At 45.5% G+C, this 21,701-nt stretch overlaps 1 protein-coding gene and 1 long non-coding RNA gene across 2 annotated transcripts in view; one reads left to right on the top strand and one right to left on the bottom strand.

Moving 5' to 3' along the window:
• Nucleotides 1-1,891: 1,891 nt before the first annotated feature.
• SBSPON (somatomedin B and thrombospondin type 1 domain containing) overlaps nucleotides 1,892-21,701 on the top strand; it is a 31,764-nt gene continuing 11,954 nt past the window's right edge. Inside the window, exons 1-2 of the mRNA XM_020901857.2 lie at nucleotides 1,892-2,200; nucleotides 14,287-14,481. Of these exons, the coding sequence (XP_020757516.2) occupies nucleotides 1,987-2,200; nucleotides 14,287-14,481 (409 nt within the window). The 5' untranslated portion in view covers nucleotides 1,892-1,986. The remainder of the gene's footprint in view (nucleotides 2,201-14,286; nucleotides 14,482-21,701) is intronic.
• LOC139038459 (uncharacterized) lies at nucleotides 7,406-14,433 on the bottom strand. The gene is made up of 3 exons (XR_011491459.1): nucleotides 14,122-14,433; nucleotides 10,526-10,693; nucleotides 7,406-7,752 (listed from the first exon to the last, which is right to left on the bottom strand). It is a non-coding gene; the product is annotated as an uncharacterized lncRNA (long non-coding RNA).

Raw genomic sequence — 21,701 nt, 5'->3', positions numbered from 1 at the left:
GAAGTCCTTCACCCTACTTTGCACACAGCTGAAACGGGAGTTTGTCTCTTACTTGGTTTTAGGCTTTAAATGATGAAGTGGGAGGGGGGGTGGGCATTAGGACACCATCTAATTGATATTTAATGACCACTTTGTTCTCAATTTACCTACATCACCTCATTTCTATAGACAACACACAGCAATCTTAAAAGTTAGTATTCTTTATTTGAGATGAGGACACTGGAGGCGAACTGTCCAAGATTATAGAGTCAGAACTGGACCCAACCTTTCTGAGCACAGACTCCCAACTTCCTGTTTTTGATTTTAGATTCTGGGTTTTGTCTGGGTATAAGGAAAAAGGGATGAAAAAAAGTATTTGAGGAAGCATTGGGCATTGTATTTTTAATTCTCTTAAACCAGAGGTCATCTTCTTCTATTTTCTGTATCTGAAAATGAACTTGTCAGTGGAGCATTTATGTTTTCCTGGAACAAGTCCAGATTCTTAAGACATTACAGAATAAGTCTCTAGCTAAAGGCATTCCATAAAGCAGACAGCCTTAGGGAAGATGTGGGAGATAAATTACACGAATGAGTTACTATGAAGATGCTAATAAAATGTACACAGGTAAAAGCAGAGGGTATAATTTGCTGAGAAAGTTATTTAATATCAACTACCAAGAACTAAAATATTAAAAAGTAAATCTTTTAAAATTAAATTGCAAAAAGAGAGACTTACCTAAAGAGGAAAATAAGATTATTTCCAAGCCTGAGATTTATTAGTATAAATAATCACAAAGAAAAGATTTCTTTTTTATTTTAGAGTGTGTTTTCTTTGGACAGCGGGGAAAAATTGCTTTGTATCCTTGTCAAACTTCATCTGTGATTTCAGTTTATAAGGTACAATTCTTGTAAAAGATTCAGTCTTTTTCATGTCACAGCTTTTTTGCTTAATCTTTTTTAATGTGTGATTATTGTTTATTTTCGCGGCCAAGTTGTTTTTTTTTTCCTTTTGTTACTTTCTTAGTCTCTGAAGAGTAACAGGAATTCTTTGAGAAGTCTTCATATGAGAAAGGAAAAAGATTATCCTGAAATTAATTAAATTTCTCAGATACAACTTTACGGTCTCAGTTTCTTACAAAAACCATGAATAGTTTAAATGTTTAAAAACACAAAAGAAAATGAAACTTCCAGAACTTTTTGGTTAACAAAAGTACAGAAAATATATTTGGAGAAAAAGGTGGAAGAAAATGTCTATACGAAGGTAGGATGGCACTTGATTAAAGCAGAAATTAATTCTACAATACCATCTAGCACAATTTCTTTGGGGAAATCTGCTTTAACAGAAAGACAGGCGCCATTGGTAGTCTATGTATCATTAATTGATTCTTCGGTGAAACAAAGTGGTATTTTCCTGGGGGCAGGAAAAACCCATTAGAAAATGCCGCAGAAAGAAAGGACCTTTCTTCAGTCTTATCTCTCGATTTAGTGGCCTGGGGAGATTGTGGAGGGGAACTGGGTGTCCTGGGAAAAGTACATCGTGGCTTTCTGGGCTAAGTCTGGGCGAGCCGTGAGACTGAGCCCGGTTCGTGCCCATCGATTGCTATATGGCTCCTGGCTTCGGAGTCAAGCTGCCCACTGGCTAACCTGTCCCCAGACGTCAGGAAGCAGTCTGGAGCCAGGAGATGTGGCCGCCCTGGCGGGGCGGCTGGCGAGCCCGCTCGCTCCCTGAGATTCCAGAGCACCTGCTTTTCCCGCTGCGTCCCGGCCTTCCCCGCGGGCTGGGCCGTGGGCGCCGTGGGCAGGGGGCCGGTGTCCCGAGCGTCGATCGCGGGCGCCAGGGGCGGAGGCGCCCTCCCCGCCGGTCCCCGCCCGGCTTCCGACGGGCGCGCCGCCAGGGCCGGGGAGGGGCGGGGGCCGGCGCGGGGCAGGGCCGGGCCGGGCTGCTCCGCTGCCGGCGCTCTCCGAGGCACCCCGGCACTTGCCCCGAAGGTGTGCAGAGCGCGCGCCATGAGGACGCTGTGGATGGCGCTGTGCGTGCTGGCGCGGCTGTGGCCCGGGGCCCTGGCCGGCTGCGCGGACGCTGGGCGCTGCTGCCCCGGCCGGGACCCCGCCTGCTTCGCCAGCGGCTGGAGGCAGGACCGGGTCTACGGGACGTGCTTCTGCGACCAAGCCTGCCGCATCACCGGGGACTGCTGCTTCGACTATGCCAGGGCGTGCCCAGGTGGGTGGCGGGCCCGAGGGTGGGCAGCTGGCAGTTCGCCCGCAGCAGAGGGGCGCAGGTCCCACTCCAGGGACCACAGTCCCGGAGCCAGGCTTTCCTGGGCTCCTCTATTCCACCCTAGACCCCCTGTCCCCCATTCAGGCCCACCCAGCTCTCTTTGTCTTAGGGTTCTCAGCCCACTCTCTCTAGGTGCTCCCCAGACTCTCCATCCTAGGGTCCCCCTGCCACCTCCATCCAGGGATCTCCAGTCTTCTGGACATAACAGTTCCAAAGCACCCCTTCCCACCAGCGCCTGGCCATAGGGACTAGAGCCCGTGTTCTGGAAGGGCACAGGCCATCTCTGCCTCCTGAAGCCCTCCGCTTGGGAGCTCCAGGCCTGGTTCGGCCACCGCCTGCCCGGAGACATGGCACTGGCATGTGCCAGGGGAACACCCCAGGCCAGGTTCCCCCACGGTGCTTTCTGTTAACCCCTAGCTTTCAATCAAGAGGGGGTGAGGGGAGGAACGTGGCACCAAGGCCTGGCTCTGGGAGGGTGCTTTCTTCTGGAGAAGCAGTTCCTGGAGGACTGCAGCTGTCCTCACCTGCACTCTGGCCTGTTGCACAGACCCTCCCTCCTACGAGGTGTTCCGTATATTCTTTAAATTCAGTTGTATCCATATAACATGATTAAGGGTTTTATCCCAGGGCTCCTAGTATGTTTCATTCTTGCTGGTTTTCCTTTAGGTTCAGTCTTTTTGATCTTTAAACCTCACACGGTATAGGCTCCTGGTATAGATGCAATAAATGCCAACTTAATTAAAAGGTAAAGGAAGATGTGGTGAGAATAGTCCTGAAGAACAAGGCATACTTGAGAAGAAGCCAGGTCTGGAAAGAAAAGTAGCCCTGCTCCCTGATAATCACAACACCCCAAAAGCCATGCATGCACTAGGGCTAGACCTCAAGGATCCTGGTGTTGTGGGATCCTCAGCATGTTCCTGGAAAAGGAGCCTGCAGGGCTGTTATTCCCCAGGTACCCAGATGCCTGGTAGAGAGTAGCACTCTTTCTGCCTCTTTTTTAGGCAGGGAGAGGCCACGGGCCCATGGCAGGATGGTCACCCAGGCCTGCTGCTGAAAGAATACAGTTGAAAAAATGAAGATTTTTTAAAAATCTTGATTGAAAGCTAATGATACATCTGAGAATATAGTGGGGTTTTTTGTTTTTTTATAAGCTGCTTTCCTGCTTCTGCACCAAAGCCAGGGCACTTTACTACCCAAGTAAGGTGAAGAGTCAATTACTTAGAAAATGCAGTAGCCTCTGGACAGGTGCCCCAGATCCTCACAGCATCCCTCCCAAACTCCTGTTTGTCTCAGTTCCCTGGATCACTTGAGGGAAGCCTTCCCACTATGGCAGTCTCTGTCTCCAAACCTTTTTTCTCTCTTGACCATTCTACCTACATTTTAAAGGGAAAGACAGGATTCCTGCAGTTCAGATAATGGGACCCAGTCTGTGGTAAGCACAGTGATACAAAAACCATGAAGACACAGTTTCTGCCCTCCTGAAAGTTCAGAGTCCAGCAGGGAAACACACACAAAACCATCTGTAACATGCTCAGTGTCAAAATAATGGATCTGGGAGGCCAGAGAGGAAAAGCTCAGAAGACCGGAGGAATTCAAGGAAGGCTTCTCAGAGGAAGTAATGGGCAAGCCTAGTCACAGAGAATGAGCGAGAAGCCTCTAGAAGGGGAATGGGAGTTCTAGGAGGAAAGCATCCATGGTTGTTCAGCCATTTGTGCCAGTGCTAGGCCAGGCCCTGACAGTCACCTGGTGAACAGGACAGACAGTGAACACAGCTAGATGGGTGAGTGTCAGGAGGAAAACTGGCCTTTCCATGAGCCCTAATAATGCTGAGAGGAATTCCAGAATCCTCCGAGTCTCTATTTGGTCAAAAATAAATCCCTCCTTTTTAGTCCACGAAGTAGAAATACTAAAATAAAGGCCTGTCATTTCAGAGTGAGGATTTTTTGGGAAGGTGATAGCAGAAGAGAGAATATTTTACCATCTTCCAGAGAACTCAGAAAAAAATCCTGGGCTCTTAGTGCTTAGGGAGGGCTGGGGCGGCGGACAAAGAAACCCAAACCAGAAAAGGGAATGGGGCCTGATAGGATTTTTAAAGGAGTATTTTCAGGAACCTTAAATGCCCTTCCCAAGGGAGTTAGCAGAGGCTCTCCCAGGCCTAGGCAGAAACAGACTTGGGATGGAAAAGGCTCCTCCGTGATAGATCCTCTGCATCTGAAGTTTTGGGGGCAAGGCAGCAAGAAAATAGAGACAACCAGGGACTTCCCTGGTTGTCCAATGGGTAAGACTCCTCCCTCCCAGTGCCAGGGGCCTGGGTTCCATTCCTAGTTCAGAAACTAGATCTCGGAGAATGCCGCAACTACAACCTGGCACAGCCAAATAAATAAATAAAACTTTTTTTTTTTTTTTAAAGAAGAAAGGAAATAGTTGGAAGGCAGCCACTCTGTGAGCCTGAACCTTCTCAGGCCTCAGAACTGAGGAGAGTGAGGGGCAAGATGGAGCTGAGATGCTTGGTTTTCTCAGCCCTGGACCAGCATCACAACCATGCTGTGTGTTTGGGGGAAAGGTGAGGTGGGCTTGTATTGGTGTTTCCCAGTTGTAGGAGCTGGGGCTTTCAGAGGGCTCTCCCATCATAAAGTTAACACTAGCGGGCAACAGAATGAGGTCAGAACCCACGACTGCCTGCTTTCAAGCCGCCAGTAGCCCCATCTGTCTGTGCCAACTCATAGCTGTGAGTTCCTCCTGGATAAATCAAGATGCAGCAGCTCAGAGCTTCCAGTGACTCGGTGTACACAGGACTGCTCTGCCTCTGACAATTGTGTTTGCTTCTTACCTGCCAGTGCTGCGGGAAGCAGTTTTGACTGAAATGACATTACATGTGAATGAACAAGGTAACTGTGTCAATGGAACTTACCTCTAGCCCTTCTGATTTTTTCATCTTGATAAATGCATTATTATCATCACTTTTTTGATGTGGCTAAGAAATGAAGTACTGGAAATTTTTTTTCTAAATAGAAAGTTATTTTTTTACTCAGGAAAAATAAATTGACTCTAAAGACTGACTAAACTTTCAGGATTTCCCTGGCAGCACAGAGGTTAAGCCTCTATGCTACCAATGCAGGAGGTGCAGATTTGATCCCTGGGCAGGCAACTAAGATCCCACATGCCCCACAGCACAGCCAAGAAAATGCGCGCACACACACAAACCCAGAATGACTAAGCTTTCCAACAAACCCAGAATGACTAAGCTTTCCAACAAAAAATAAGTTCTGAAACTAATCATCTCAGAAAATCTCATTAGGATGATGGCATGGGTTTCGACATTAATAATGTATGCCCATAACCACTCCACATCCCCAAATGATAGAAAATTCACCATAGGCTGGGCCTGATCAGATATGGGAAAAGGCCGAGGAGGGGGCAGATCCAAGTTACCCTGCCCTGAAAGAACTTCCTGGAAGATTTGCTTATCAGGCTTCTGACGCCCAGGCTCCAGCTCATCAGCTGTGTTCACAGAGTCTGCCTTTTAAGACCATAGAGGCAGTAAGTTGCACTAGATCTTGGATGAGCAACTTAAGAAAGAGAAATCATAAACTCAGGTGAAGCAGGACAAAGACATGAGTAGCCTATATGGGCCAGTCTCTTCTGCCAGATTGATGGGGAATCTAGGAAACCAACTGAGGTTTTCCAGGTGATGCTAATGGTAAAGAACCTGCCTGCCAATGTAAGGAGATGTAAGAGACCAGGTTCGATCCCTGGGTCTAGAAGATTCCCCTGGAGGAGGAAATGACAACCCACTCCAGTATTCTTGCCTGGAGAATCCCATGGACAGAGGAGACTACTGGCTACAGTCTGTGGGATCACAGAGAGTCAGACACAACTAAAATGGCTTAGCACACAGCACTAGGAAATCAACTGGCCAAAATCTGCTGACATCTCAACTGGAGGGAGCAGGGGCACCATGCTGGAAAATACAGGCTCCCAAAATCACCCCCCAAAAAGGATGGCATAGTCCACGATGATTTAGAAAGTCAAGATTTCACTGGAGCCGTCATGGCCTGAGAGACAGTGTGTGGCTTCCCCTGCCTTTGTCCCTGCGGAAATAACGAGCAGGGACTGGCGCCAGAATTTGACATGATTTGGCTGCAGCCCTGGGTATGCAGTCCAGGAGGGGAAAGTCATCCGTGCTTACCCAGCACTTACTCTGTGCCAGGCCCTCCTCTCTAAGGAGCCTCACAGCTCTCAATTTACTTAGGTCTCACAACCCAACAAGGGATTCTCCATTTTGACCTCATTCTACGAATGAGCTAAACAAGCACAGAAACGTCAAGCAGTTTGCCCAAAGTCACACAGCCAAAAAGTGATGAAGTGAGGTTTGAGCCCAGGCGCTCTGAATCCAGAGCCCACAGGTTTAAACATTAGGTTTTCACTGCCTCAGGGAAATGAGGCTTTATGAGAAGCTGTGGAGTTTGCAGAGCAGGCACCATGTAAATACTGGTAGAGTGAGTCTTTTTTTCTCCATCAACTGTGTGCATCTCGAGGGCAAGAAAATGTTCTGCTCCTCTTTTCAATCTCCTAAGAGTTATTGCAGGGCTTCCCAGGTGGCACTAGAGGTGAAGAACTTGCCTGCCAGTGCAGGAGACATAAGAGACAGCGGGTTCAATCCCTGGGTCGGGAAGATCCCCTAGAGTAGAGCATGGCAACCCACTCCAGTCTTCTTGCCTGGAGAATCCCATGGACAGAGGAGCCTGGTGAGCTACAGCCCATAGGGTCACAAAGAGTCAGACACGACTGAAGCAACTCAACATGCACACACTCAAGAGCTATCGCAGTTTTGCTAACAAATAATTGTCCAAAAAAAGAAAAAGGGACCATTCAGTGCCTCTGAGGCATATCCACATGTCCTTTTTAAAAATGATATTTTCCTTCCTTATCACAAAGCACATGTTTGTTGCAGAAAGTGTGGGAATGCACAAAAGGAGAAAAGAACTCACCTTAGAAACTTACTACCTAGAAAGGTATCATTGTCTTTTTTATTTTTATCCCCTTCTCTCCCACCCCAGGTTTGCACGGTGTCTACAATCCCATTTTTCTAAGGTGACAGTTCATTTCACTGTCTTGCTAGCATTTCATAAACTTGTCCAGTTAATACCTCAAAAGAAAAAAAAAAAAAAAACCTATCAGGGACCAATAACATGGTTTCTGCAAGAGGAAACAAATACTTGATCATTTTATTTATGCTTTTTGAGGGGCTCCATAGGCACTTGGGCAGTTTTTATGATCTTGTTGGACTTTCAGAGAAGTTGTTACACGTTTCCTGGGAAAGGGGCACATATGCATAAGGAGAGAGAAAAAGGCGGATGACGTAAATTTAAAATTGTGTCATCTAGGGGCTTACCTGGCCGTCAGTGGTTAAGACTTTATCTTCCAGTGCAGAGGGTGTGGGTTTGGTCCCTGGTCAGAGAGCTAAGATTCTCACATGCTTTGCAGTCAAAAAACTGAAACATAAAACGGAAGTACTATTGTAACAAATTAAATAAGGTTTAAAAGTGGTCCACATGAAAGAAAAAGATCTTTAAAAAAATAAATAAAATTGTGTCACCCTGAGGAGTGTGTGTGTGTGTGTGTGTGTGTGTGTGTGTGTAAGGGACTGTTTTATTTTTTCTTCAGACTTTTTTTTTTTTTTTTTTTTTAGTTTTTGGCTGTGCTGTGCAGCTTGTGGGATTTTAGTGCTCCATCCAGGGATCAAACCCAGATCCTCGGCAGTGAGAGTATGGAGTCCTAACCACAACCACCAGGGAATTCCCTTCTATAGACTGCCGAGAAACAGAAGCCAAGCATCAATGCTGCTGCTGTGCATAAAGTGCAAAAAGAATATTTCCTGAGAAATGGTTAGGGCTAAGAACTGATTGGAATTTAACAAAGTGAGGGAGAAAGTGCTTGATCGTGGGTGGCCTTCACCTTTTAGGGGGCAAAGAGCCAGGCAGGCAGGGCCGGACTACAGAGAGGAAAGTCTGAGTGTCTGATTAACCAAGGAGAGGCTATAGGAAGATAACCAGGCCTTACATTAAGAAGTAATCCAGACTGTATTCACGAATGAGGGAGCTTGCCTTTCACTCAGTTTGCTGCTGCTGCTGCTATGTGTGAGTGTGTGTGTGAGTGTGTGTGAGTGTGTGTGTGTGAGTGTGAGTGTGTGTGTGTATTTGGCATCATCAAAGAAAAGCATTAGAAAAAAGAATTTTTAGATTACCCTTTGATACCTACAGGACTTCCCTGGTGGCTCAGATCGTAAAGAATCTGCCTGCAGCTCAGCAGACCTGGGTTCAATCCCTGGGTGGGGAAGATCCCCCGCAGAAGGGAATGGCAACCCACTCCTGTATTCTTGCCTGGAGAATCCTATGGACAGAGGAGCTTGGCGGGCTACAGTCCATGGGGTCGCAAAGAGTCAGACACAGCTGAGCAACTAACACTTGATACCTACAGTTGAAAATAGTGTGTGTAATTCTGGTTTCTACCTCTCTCTGGACTGAGAATGGGCCTGGGGAAAGTTGAGTGGGATTCTCAGAGGGAAAGTGTCTATAGAAAGATGGGTCCAAAAACTGCAGGGCAGGGGTCTACTGGAACAGAAAGTCCATGAGTGGCTCAGACAAGATACACACAGGGGTTTTCCCACCATATTCTGAAATTCTCGAGTGAGGGAAATCAGGCTCAAATAAAAGGAAATACCACTTCACGCCACAGATATTAATGCTGAAAGAGCTTGTCATTTTCAAGAGGTGGTAATGCCAGGAGATATAAATGGATTAAGAGGGACTTGATGGACTGTGGTTGCTGGGAGAAATTGGACTCTACTTAACCTTAAGGAGCAGAGAAGCAGTGCTCCTTCCAGGGGGCACTCTTTGGGGCCACCATTGCCAGGAGATCCCAGGCAACTCTGGCCCAGGTTAGGAATTTCTTCTGTGTTTGGCTCTGGGACTTTCTGACTTTGTTCTTCTACCGGGTTTCCTTCACACCCTGGAGCCTCTGCCAGTCCTTTGGCTTCTTATTGGGTTGGGCAAAAAGTTCATTACAGAAAAACCCAAACGAATTTTAACTTATGATGTGAGCAAGCCAGAGTCTGTTTCAATGTAGAATTTAATTTAGGAAGGAGGAGGACCTGGTCTAATGCCATTTCATTCATCCATTCAACAATTTATGGAGCACCTGCCATCTGCCAAGTGCTAGGGATGAAATACAAAATGAACAATAAACAAAATAAATACATATGTATTCTGAATTAAGGGCTTCCCTGGTGGCTCAGAAGGTAAATAGTCTGCCTGTAGTGCGGGAGACCCAGGTTCAATCCCTGGGTTTGGGAAGATCCCCTACATAAGGGAATGGCAACCCACTCCAGTATTCTTGCCTGGAAAAATCCCATGGACTGAGGAGCCTGGCAAGCTACAGTCTATGGGGTTGCAAAGAGTTGGACACAACTGAGCGACTTCATTTGGTTGGTATTCTGAATTATGGAGATGCTAGAAGGCAGGAAACACTGAGCTCTGAGAGGAAATAATTTTGTGGGGTGTGTGTATGTGTGTGTGTGATAAGCCGGTCAGGGAAGGTCTCCCTGGAAAGGAAATAGTTCAGCTGGGACCTCAAAGATGAGCCAAACCCAGCCATGCCCAGTGTGGGAGGAACATTCCAGCAGAGGGAACGCACAGCCAAAGGTCCTGAAAAAGCACGAGTGGGTGTGGCCAGGGGCAGAGGGGCCACTGTGGGCGGAGCTTGGAAAGGGGTGGTGGGGAGTGGGGGCTGGCTCCCGGTGCGAGGGACAGGCCCCCAGGACGTGGTGGGCCACTCAGGGAGTTTGAATTCTATTCCAAATGCAATGGCAAAACCTTGGAAGGAGTTTGAAAAGCCATTAAGAGGGAGAGAGAGAATAGTGGTACATCTTTTAAAATAATTTCACTTGGATCCTACTTGTGTTCAGTCACTCGGTGGTATCTGACTCTTTGCGACCCCATGGACTGTAGCCCGCCTGGCTCTTTTGTCCATGGGATTTTCCAGGCAAGAATACTGGAGTAGGTTCCCATTTCCTTCTCCAGGGAATCCTTCTGATCCAGGGATCAAACCCACATCTCTTGAGTCTCCTGGATTGGCAGGCAGATTCTTTACCACTGAGCCACCCAGGAAGCCCAATTTTACTTCGATATGACTGTCTGTTCCCCTTAGAACATGGGGAAATATGGGCCACTCTTGTGTTAAGATTCATTATTGATCTGTTTAACTTACTTTTCTGCTCTTGGCCGTTCTCCCTGTGGCTGTGGTGGGGATGTCTGATAACCAGAAGGCTCCAGAGGAAGGGACATGAGCTGGCGTATGGGGAAAGGCTTGACGGTTGCTTGCAGTCCAGATCTGTTCACTGCCACTCCCCAGTGAGCCCAAAGCCAGAGGCGTTCACTGCACCCAAAGTAGAAGCTTAGACATCCGCTCCCTCCTCTGTTCTCTTCCATGTCTGATTCTGTCTCCATTTCCCATTCCCTTATACTTCCTGGGATCACCTCCCAAATAAATTGCTCTCAGTCAGATCCATGTCTCAGGGTCCACCTCTGGGGAAACTCAGCCTGAATGTTATGTGGAGTTGAAACAAAGGAGAAGAAAAAGGCTTGCAGTGCTTCTAGGCACCCATTAAATCTAGGTTTCTTTCCTCTAAAAAGGGTAGGATGGTTCCATTAAAATCAAACAAAGACCTGAGGAAGCTGCAGTGAGCTTGGAGTCAGGAGCTCTTTCTGCTGGCTAGGTGAGAGTCTGCCGGCCCCCACTAACAGCCAGTGAAATGTGAAGGATGAGAAAGTCATATGAAGAAAGACTGTTTTGTTATGCTATATACAGATGTGAGTTAGGCGAGCTTTAGTGGGAAGGGAACAAGAACACTAATGGAAGAGTTCAAAAGGAAATCTGTGTCAAGCAGCTGAGATATATGACTTGTGGTAATAAATCTGTCAGAAGTGTCTGTTCTCCCAAACCCCGTGACCAAAAATTGCTTGTGATCTGTGACAAATTGCAATCCAAAGAATCAAAAGTTCACAAGTTAATCAAGATGAGAATCTTTTGTGCAGAACAGGAGTAAATACTTGAGACTCATCTTCCAACTCAAAATATTTTGTGGAACACCTGTCTATTGGTGAAACTCTACATGAACTTTTTTCACTTTGTCTGACAATGAAGACCCCAAGATGTTCTTGTTTGGGGCCCAGAACTTTCTGATTCTCTTTATGAGGCTGCTAAAATCATAGATTGGGCTTCTCAGGTAGCGCTAGTGGTAAAGAACCCTGCCTGCCAATGCAGGAGACTTAAGAAATGTGGGTCCAATCCCTGGGTTGGGAACATGCCCTGGAGGAGGGCATGGCAACCCACTCCAGTATTCCTGCCTGGAGAATCCCGTGGACAGAGGATCCTGGCGGTAGGGTCACAGAGTTGGACATGACGGAAGCTACTTAGCACATACATACAAAGTCATAGATTAGGAAGAAAGGGCATAGCATTTTGCCAAGGACAAATATTAACCAATAGGAACAACAATGGATTCAATGACTCTGTGATTTGAGGACTTTATGATTCAAACCAAATAAAATAAATAAAGATTTATGAGACAAGACATAAATGTTGAAGAAATACTGGGATACTACATTCATCCTCCCATGTCAACTGTTACCCTATGGATAATATACTGTTGTTGTTCAGCCGAACAATAGTGTCCAACTCTGTGACCCCATGGACTGCAGCACACCAGGCTTCCCTGTCTTTCGCCATCTCCCGGACCTTTGCTCAGACTCATGTCCATTGAGTCGGTGATGGATAGGGTATAACCAAGGCCATATAACTAAGTTTTGGGTTAAAGCCATGGCAAAATTGTATTTTATAGTGCCTCCAAATGTTTAATCTTTGAAACAAATGTATATTTTTAAAGTGTATTGTGAAGTGTAGTTCAAATATAGGACTAACTAAACTTAGGGATGAAGAGATTTGGGGAAGAAAAAGAGTTATTAAAGGAATCAAGGACAGGAGGTGTCCTTCTCAACCAGCTCCTAACCTGCAATCTCCTTAAATGCCTTCTGGTTCTATGGGCCAATTGAATCACAGGGCTGTGAAAATAAAAAGGGAAGGTTAACAAGAGATAATGAGCAGGAAGTGACCTGTTATTGATTTTCCAAAGGATGTATGCATGGCAGATATTGGAAATGAACTCTGGTGTGGCTCATTCTTGCTTCCTTAGGTTGTTGACATGTGATACCTATAAGTTTTTTTCTCTGTTTTGTTTTTAGGTTCACAGGATTTTATTTTGTTTATTTATTTGCTACATTGTGAGGCATATATGATCTTAGTTCCCTGACCAAGGATCAAATCTGGAGCCCCTGCAGTGGAAGCACAGTCTTAACCACTTGACCACCAGGGAAGTCCTACTTATAAGTTTTTGGATGATTAATAAAAGCGGTTTTAGAGCAGTTTGACACTCTTGAGTTACTGATCGAACTTTATGTTGTATGTGACCCTTTGCATGTCATGGATAGTGCTACCAAATGATGTAGCTTCCAGACACCACAAACCCTAAACTAAACTAGAGTGTGCTGAGAGGCAAAATGCATTTTTCAAGTACAAATTGTCAGAAGTCCCATCAGATTTCAAAGAAGTTTGGGTGTTTTCTTGGTGAAGACTTTGAAAACTTGAATGTATGAGGGTGATTGGGAAAAGTGGGTCACATTTTGTGGGAAAGGAATTTTGGCATCCAGTTCAGGGTACATCTTCTGTTTCTTTGTTTTTCTCTTTTCTTATATCCAATTTCAAGTCTTCAAGTAATTCAATTTGAAAACTCAGTACAGTCTTTTTAAACGACTCATTAGGATTTTAAATGAAAAAGTTAAATATGCAACCACATTGATTTTTACAGTCATGGGCAGAGAATTGAAAATCAAATTCATCCCCTGACTTTGCCCCGTCATGCCGACCATGGGTATTCTTACCCTCTGTGGGCCCTGGTTGCTGACCTGTAAATGTCACCTCGTATAGTGTATGAGTCCCTGAATCATGGAAGGTAAGAATGCAGTACCAGGAGAAACCTACCTGATAGGGGCCATTGGTGTGGCCCTATGCCATGTCTTAAGGAGGCGCATTTCCTGATAAGAATTGACCTGGGTAAGTGATGGGATAGTGGGAGAAGTGATTGGTGGGAGAAACACCTGGTTTTTTGTTTTTTTTTTTCTGGCTGCACTGGGTCTTTGTTGGTGCACATTGGCTTTCTCTAGTCTCAGGGAGCAGGGGCTACTCTCTGGTGAGGGGTCTTCCCGTTCTGATGGCTTCTGTTGTTACTGAGCAGGGTTCTAGGGCCACTCGGCTTCAGTAGTTGCCAGCTAGGGCTTAGCTGCTCTGCAGTGTGTGGAATTTTCCCAGACCAGGGATGGAACCTGTGACCCCCCCCCCCCCGCCATTGACAGGCAGATTCTTAACCACCAGACCCCCAGGGAAGTCCCACCTTTTCTTTTTTAGAATTTATTTCCTTTATGTTTTCTAACAATGAATGTGTATTACTGTTGTTGTTTAGTCGCTAGGTTGTGTCCAACTCTTTGCGACCCCATGGACTGCAGGGCGCCAGACTTCCCTGTCCTCCATCAATGAGTGTGTATTACTGTTGCCCTAAAAATATTCTGGACAGAGGAGGATAAAGTTACAATCAAACGAAAACAAGGGCAAAGAGCTGATCTAACACCAGACTGTAAGAGGAAGTACCCTGAAGGCATCAGTCTCTTACTCGGGTGGGTCCTGGCTCAGAGCCACCTTCATGATCCGGGAACATCCGCCCGCCTCTAAGGGATACCCATTTATCAGTTCACCATCGGGGCGGGTGGCGTCAATGTCAACGTTGTGCGTTCCTCCTGATCCACCGCCGGGTCCCGGCACGGTGTGGGCACAGCCTGAACTTGACTGTGTCTTGGCGGGAACGGCCTGGCCGGCGCTGGCTGTGCTCAGGTGTGCGTCCCCGTGGTGCTGTTTTTCAGCTCGCCCGTGCATCGTTGGGGAGTGGAGCCCCTGGAGCGGTTGTGCGGGCCAGTGTCGGCCCACGGCGCGCGTGCGGAGGCGCGCGGTGCGGCAGGAGCCTCAGAACGGCGGCGCGCCCTGCCCGGCCCTGGAGGAGAGAGCCGGCTGCCTGGAGTACGCGACGCCGCAGGGCCAGGACTGCGGGCACGCCTTCGGTACTGCGCTTTCCTTCATTGCTGGCCCTGGGTGGTGAGCGTCCGATCCAGGCACTGCAGGGAGCGGGGTGGGCCCGGCTGCGCAGAGGAGATAGGAAGCTCAGGAAGTGTTAAATAACGCCTTTATCCATCAGCTGCATTAAAGCCCTCCCCAACTCCCAGCCCTTCCCATTTACAGCTTGTAAATGGGCCCCTCCCGCGCTGCAGGAGCCAGCTGTAAGGGACGTGCACTGTGGTGGTTAGCAAACTCTGTCAAGCTGACCACAAAGGACTTAAGGTAGGATGAGGCTATCTCACACACGATAAGATGCGTCCAGTAAGGATAACTGAATTTCACCTTTCACCGCCATCCCTGTTTAATCAGGGACAGTCGCATACCTGTGAAAATAATAGAAAAATTAGAAATTCCCGTTGTTGTTTAGTTCCTCAGTCGCGTCTGGCTCTTTGTGACCACGTGGACTCTAGCCCCTCAGGCTTCCCTGTCAATGGGATTCTCCGGGCAAGAATACTGGAGTGGGTTGCCATGCCCTCCTCCAGGGGACCTTCCCAAGCCAGGAATGGAACCTGTGTCTCTTGCATTGCCCTCGAATTCTTTACCACCGAGCCACCTGGGAAACTCAACAAATTCCTAAAGCATGATAAAATGATTCTCTTAAAAAACCAGACCAACTGGATTGGGGCTGATGTGATGAGATTTGTGAGATTGTTTTAGTTGTGGGCTGGCCCAGGAGACCCAGAGTCAGCTTGTTCATGAATTGGGAGCCATAAGAAACTCACAAATAAACAAAAAGGCCCAAACCAGTGTGTTCATAGGGGTTGAATCTGCTAGAGCAAAAAACACTGACTTCTCAGGGTAGCAGAGATCGTATTTTTTCATAAGAACCCGGAAAATTCCATGTCGACGTGATCCTCCCTGAGTCGTTTTGCTCCTTTGTTCTTTCCACACACAAGTGTTTGTTGAGAGTCTCCTGGATGCCAGGCACTGGGCTGGCTGCCAGTTACAGTGGGGAGAAAAGTTGCTGTGGAACCTGCTGTCACAGTCTAGCGGGAGGGGAAGATGATAAGCAGATCATCCTAGGAAACTAGTCCCAGAGAATTACCACTGCAGTTTGATCCAACGGGGTATGGAACAAGGGCTTCCCCGTTGGCTCAGTAGGTAAAGAATCTGCCTGCAATGCAGGAGACACATGACATGTGGGTTCGATCCCTGGATCGGTAAGATTCCCTGGAGGAGGAAAATGGCAACCCACTCCAGTATTCTTGCCTGGAGAATCCTATAGACAGAGGAGCCTGGCAGGCTACAGTCCATGGGGTCACAAAGAGTCGGATGCAACTGTGTAAGCATTGCAAGTATGGGATGTCACGTAGGGAACAAGGGAGAGGTGCAGTGAGCTGTGAGAGTGTTGTAAATACCCTCGGAGCCAACAAGGAGGTCCCATTGTGTTGTAAATAGATTCCTTGGTGGAGGAGGGGATCCACAGAGGCTAGGAGGGGAGGGACTTCCCTGAGGATACGAGGAGGCTGAAAAATGCAGAACCATCCACGTAGAGGGAACAGCGTGGTGAGCCAGACACTCAGGTGCAGGGGGGTTTGAGGGATTTGGGGACTGTCTAGGAAAAACTCATGACCACAAGAGGCAGTAACACACAATGACCTTGCAGGTCATGTGAGAGAGGATGATCAAAGGTTGCGATATGGTGACCACCATCCAGAGGGGGAAAAGGAGTGTCTTCCAGGAGCTCGTGTATCCAGTTGATGTCAACTAAGCAGCATGGTTTGGAGTCCCTGGGTGAAAGGGCTTCATAGGGCAGGTGTCATGGTGGCTTGGGGTCTTGCAACCATAAAGATTAACCTAATCAATGGCCAGCAGATGTTGGGTATATTTCACAGGATACGCAAAATAAGTAGGATCTAAATGGCTAAAAATCTGCTTGTTTGGCTATTTTAAAAACAATTGAATATATAAAAATTTGAGTTTAGTGCCAGTAGGGTTTTGTCTCATTTTGTTTATTTTTGGCTGTGCTCAGGCTTTCTCTAGCTGCAGAGAGTGGGGGCTGCTCTCTTGTTGTGTAGCCTGGGCCCTAGGGTGCAGGCTCAGTAGTTGTGGCACATAGGCTTAGTTGCTCTGTGGCATGTGGAATCTTCCCGGACCGGGGATCAAACCCATGTTCCCTGCACTGGCAGCTGGATCCATTAGAAAAAACAATGGCACCACTTAGTTACAGGGATGCGCTGCTAGAACGTATTCCTGCAGCACAGGCTAACCCTTCCGTGTGGCACCAGGCTGCTCAGCCCCCTTCCCAGGCCTGGGCCTCTTCATAGCAGGACGATAATGCATATCCTTCCATCTTTTTGTGTTGTCTTCGATTTCCTTCATCAGTGTCTTACAGCTTTCAGAGTACAAGTCTTTCACTTCCTTGGTTCAGTTTATTCTTAGGTATTTTATTCTTTTTGAGGCAGTTGTAAATGAGATTGTGTTGTTAATTCCTCTTTCTCATAGTTTGTTACTAGCCACAATGTATTTTTGTGTATTGAATTTTTGGGTTGTACTGGGTCTCCAATGCTAGGTGGGCTTTTTTTCTAGTTAGCAGGGGCTACTCCAGTTGTGATTTGTGGGCTTCTCGTTGTGGTAGCTTCTCTTGTTGCCAAGCATGGGCTCTAGGGCTTGTGGGCTTCAGTAGCTGCATCATGTGGGCTCAGTAGTCGTGGCTCCCAGGCTCTAGAGCACAGGCTCAGTAGTTGTGACACATAGGCTTGGTGGCCCTACACCATGTGGGGTGTTCTCAGATCAGCAGAACCTGTATCTCCTGCTTTGGCAGGCAGATTCTCTACCACTGAGCCACCAGGGAGGCCCCTGTGTATTGATTTTCTATCTTAAAGCTTTACTGAATTCATTAGTTGAAACAGTTTTTGTGTGTGTGTGTGGAGTCTTTAAGGTTCTCTATATATTAATAGTATTATGTCATTTTCAAATAGTATCAGTTTTATTACTTCCTTTTTGAATTGAATTTATTAAAAAAAATTTTTTTCTTGCCTCATTGTTGTGACTATGACTTTCAGTACTTTGCTGAATAAAAGTGGCAAGAGTGGGCATCCTTGTCTTACTCTTCTCTTAGAAGAAGAGTTTTCAGCTTTTCATCATTGAGTGTGTTAGCTGTGGGCTTGTCGTATATGGCCTTTATATGTTGAGGTGCAATCCTACTGTATCCACTTTGTTGATATCAACATCATAAATGGATTTTGAATTTTGTCAAATGTTTTTGCACATCTGTTGAGATGATCATATGATTTTTATCCTTCATTTTGTAAATGTCTCACATTGGTTGATTTGCAGAATCAATGAAACCATCCTTGCATCCCTGGAATAAATCCTGCTTGATCATGGTGTATAATCCTTTTACTGTATAATTAAATTCAGCTTGTTAATATTTTGCTGAGGATTTTTGCATCTATGTTCATCAAGGATATTGGCCTATAATTTTCTTTTTTTGTAGTGTACTTGTCAGGTTTTGGTATCAGGGTAATGCAGGCTTCATAAAATTTGTTTGGAAAATTTTCCTCCTCTTTGATTTTTAGGAAATTTTTGAGAAGGATATTAAATATTTTTTTTATGTTTTGTGGAATTTGCCAGTAAAGCCATCTAGTCCTGGGCTTTTTTTTTGAGGAGATTTTGTTTTTTCTTTACTGTTTCAATTTCCCTATTAGTAGTCAGCCTATTCAGATTTTCTGTTTCTTCATAATTCAGTCTTGTATGAATTTATTTGTCTAATTTGTTGATGTATAGTTATCTGTAATAGTGTCTTATGATCCTTTATATTTCTGCGGTATTAGTTGTAACTTCTCCTTTTCATTTCTAATTTAACCTATTGGAGTCACCTTTTTCTTTCTCGGTGAGTCTAGCTAAAGTTTTGGAGAAGGAAATGGCAACCCACTCCAGTATTCTTGCCTGGAGAATCCCAGGGACGGGGGAGCCTGGTGGGCTGCTGTCTATGGGGTTGCACAGAGTCGGACACGACTGAAGTGACTTAGCAGCTAAAGGTCTGTCTTTTCAGAAAACCAGACGTTAGTTTCATGGGTATATTCTACTATTTTTTTAGTCTCTATTTTGTTTATTTTCACTCGGATCTTTATTATTTCAGGAAGCAGTGAAATAATATTTTTAATCCTCTTGGAATAAGGACTTGATAAACTGTGAAACAGCCTACCAAAATGCAGAAAACACTAAAATTAAGAGGTTCACTTACAGGAAAACATCTTCTGGAGAAAAACACGCTTGGTGTTGTATTATTGTTGTTCAGTCACTGAGTTGTGTCCGACTCTTTTTGATCCCATGAACTGTAGTACCCTAGGCTTCCCTGTCCTTCACAATCTCTTGGAGCTTGCTTAAACTCAAGTCCATTGAGTTGGTGATGCCATCCAACCATCTCATCCTCTGTCACCTCCTTCTCGTGCCCTCAATCTTTCCTAGCATCAGCTTCTCTTTCAATGAGTTGTTTCTTTGCATCAGGTGGTCAAAATACTGAAGCTTCAGTATTGGTCCTTCCAGTGAACATTCAGGGTTGATTTCCTTGAGGACTGTATTAGCTTTTGTGAATACCTCGGAAAGCTGGAGGCAGTACATTACCACAAACTCTGACTTAAACAACACAAATGTATCATCGCACAGTTCTATAGTCAGAAATCAGACACAGGTCTTACTGAACTTAAACCAAGGTTGTCAACAGGGCTGAATTCCTTTCTGATGGCTCTGAGGGAGAATCAATTTCTCTGTATTTTTTGTCATATCAGAGGCTTCCTTTTCTCATGGTCCCCTTCCTCCACCTTCCCAGCCAGATCGTAGCATCTTTCTGTACCTCTCTTCAGTCATAACATCTTCCTCTAACTCTTCGAAGGACGATTGTGCTTACATTCAACCCATCTGGATAATCCAGAATAATCTCCCTATTTTAAGTTCAATCGAGTAACATCTTTAATTTCTCTTTGCCATGTAACATAACATAGTCACAGCTTCTGGGGATTTGGACATGGACATCTTGAGGGAGGCATTATTTTGCCTGTGATGAACAGGAAGGCCTGGCGTGCTGCAGTTCCTGGGGTTGCAAAGAGTTGGATACAACTGAGTGACTGAACTGAACTGAACTGAACTGATGGATATAGGACAATGTCATCTCTCTTTACACATGAGGACATTGGAGCTCAGTGAGGTGACAGCATGACAGGTGATCTCATTGCCCTAAATCTTATGAGTTCCGCCCCCCTTAATAGTGTTTTGCTTTTAAGCATTATCATTAGTTGTTATGATTATTATTATATTGAAAATCAATATTTATAATGTAAATAATTGAATTTACATTATCAATATGACTATTCAATTGATATTAATATATTATTATAGTATGAATATTAATAATATAGACATGTTAATACTATACAAATGTTAATAATATTGATATATTATTATTATATTGGGTTGGCCAAAAAGTTCATTCAGGTTTTCCCATAACAGAAAAGCCTAAACAAACTTTTTGGCCAACCCAGTATTTTAAAATCACAATTACAGAGTCTGATAACTAAGTAGAAATATAAAGGCCATGCGAGGTCAGTGAATAAAATGTGATCCTGAAGACACTCTAATGAGCAAGTAGCCTTTGGTGGCTCAGCACAAAGAATCTGCCTGCCAAGGCAGGAGACACAAGTCCGATCCCTTGGCCGGGAGAATCCCCTGGAAAAGGAAATGGCAACCCACTCCAGTATTCTTGCTTGGAAATCCCGTGGGCAGAGGAGCCTGGTGGGCTACAGTCCATGGGGCTACAAAAGCGGTGAACACAACTTAGTGACCAAACTCACACACAGCCTTTGCCCTCTTGCAGTTTCATTTAATGTGTATCATAAGTATATTTTTTATCATAAAAGTAAATCCAGAAACATATATTATGTGTTTGTTGCCCATACTGACTATTGTTCATATGGGTTTTCCTTCTGCAAGAAGATCACTGTGCATTATTATGAACCGTATGATTCTAGGCTGGCATTATTTGTCAAATTTTCATTCCATTCTCTTTGACACCATATCTACAGACTAGTGGTTCTAAGCCTGCTTTTGTGACACCCCGTTGTGTCAGAGGGCTTTATGAAATTCTCAAAGCAAATTTAATTTAATTTCATGTTCAAAGTAAGTATGTGCAGTGCCACTCTTTTAGAAGTGGAAGTTGCTGTAAAAGCGAACAATGGTAGGTTGATAGGATGCCAGAGAAGTTGGCAAATAGTCTGTTAACAAAGAATCTATTACATTGAATATTGTTGCCAGGAAGGGGAGAGGAGGGGGAATGAGCATTTATTGAAAGCGTTTGTCCTGGAGCACCAGCTATGTGCTGCCACACAGAAGCAGAAGGGAGACTGGAGGCAAAAATAATTTCTAAATTACCTACTGCTCTTAGTGAAAAATTAAATTTGTGGGGGATGTTAAAAAATGGAGCTAGTTCAGAGTCCTCCAGGTGATCTGGCTCTTGGCTTGTTTACTTTAGACTCGTGCCAAAGGGAAGGACACTCCCTTAGTAGAATGTGCCATCCAACCAAGCTTGGGCTGGAGGGGCCAGGACACAGGGGAGACAAGGTCCAGGGTTACCTGCTTAATTCTATGTGGGTCATAACCACAGAGACTCGACACTGAGTTTGAATTGTTACAGTTGTTCAGCTGCTAAGTCATGTCCCACTGTTTGCAACCCCATGGGCTGCTGCACACCAGACTCCTCTGTCCTTCACTATCTCCTGGAGTTTGCTGAGGTTTGTGTCCAGTGAGTCAGTGATGCTACTTAACTGTCTTATCCTCTGTCGCCCCCTTCTCCTGCCCTCAATCTTTTCCAGCATCAGGGTCTTTTCCAATGAGTCAGTTCTTCACATCAGGTGGCCAAAGTATTGGAGCTTCAACTTCAGCATCAGTCCTTCTAATGAATATTCAGGACTGATTTTGTTTAGTATGGACTTGTTTGATCTCTTTGCAGTCCAAGGGACTCTCAAGAGTCTTCTCCAACACCACAGTTCAAAAGCATCAATTCTTTGGCGCTCAGCCTTCTTTATGGTCCAACTCTCACATGCGTACATGACTACTGGAAAAATCATAGCTTTGACTATATGGACCTTTGTCTACAAAGTGATGTCTCTGCTTTTGAATAGTAGGTCTTAAAAAACAGACTCAATTGTCTGTACTGGGGCCACTGCTT

This window comes from Odocoileus virginianus, chromosome 15, assembly GCF_023699985.2.
Source record: "Odocoileus virginianus isolate 20LAN1187 ecotype Illinois chromosome 15, Ovbor_1.2, whole genome shotgun sequence".
Classification (NCBI taxonomy): Eukaryota; Metazoa; Chordata; class Mammalia; order Artiodactyla; family Cervidae; genus Odocoileus; species Odocoileus virginianus.
Note: the sequence above shows the minus strand (reverse complement) of the source record. Positions and strands in the feature narration are given on the sequence as shown.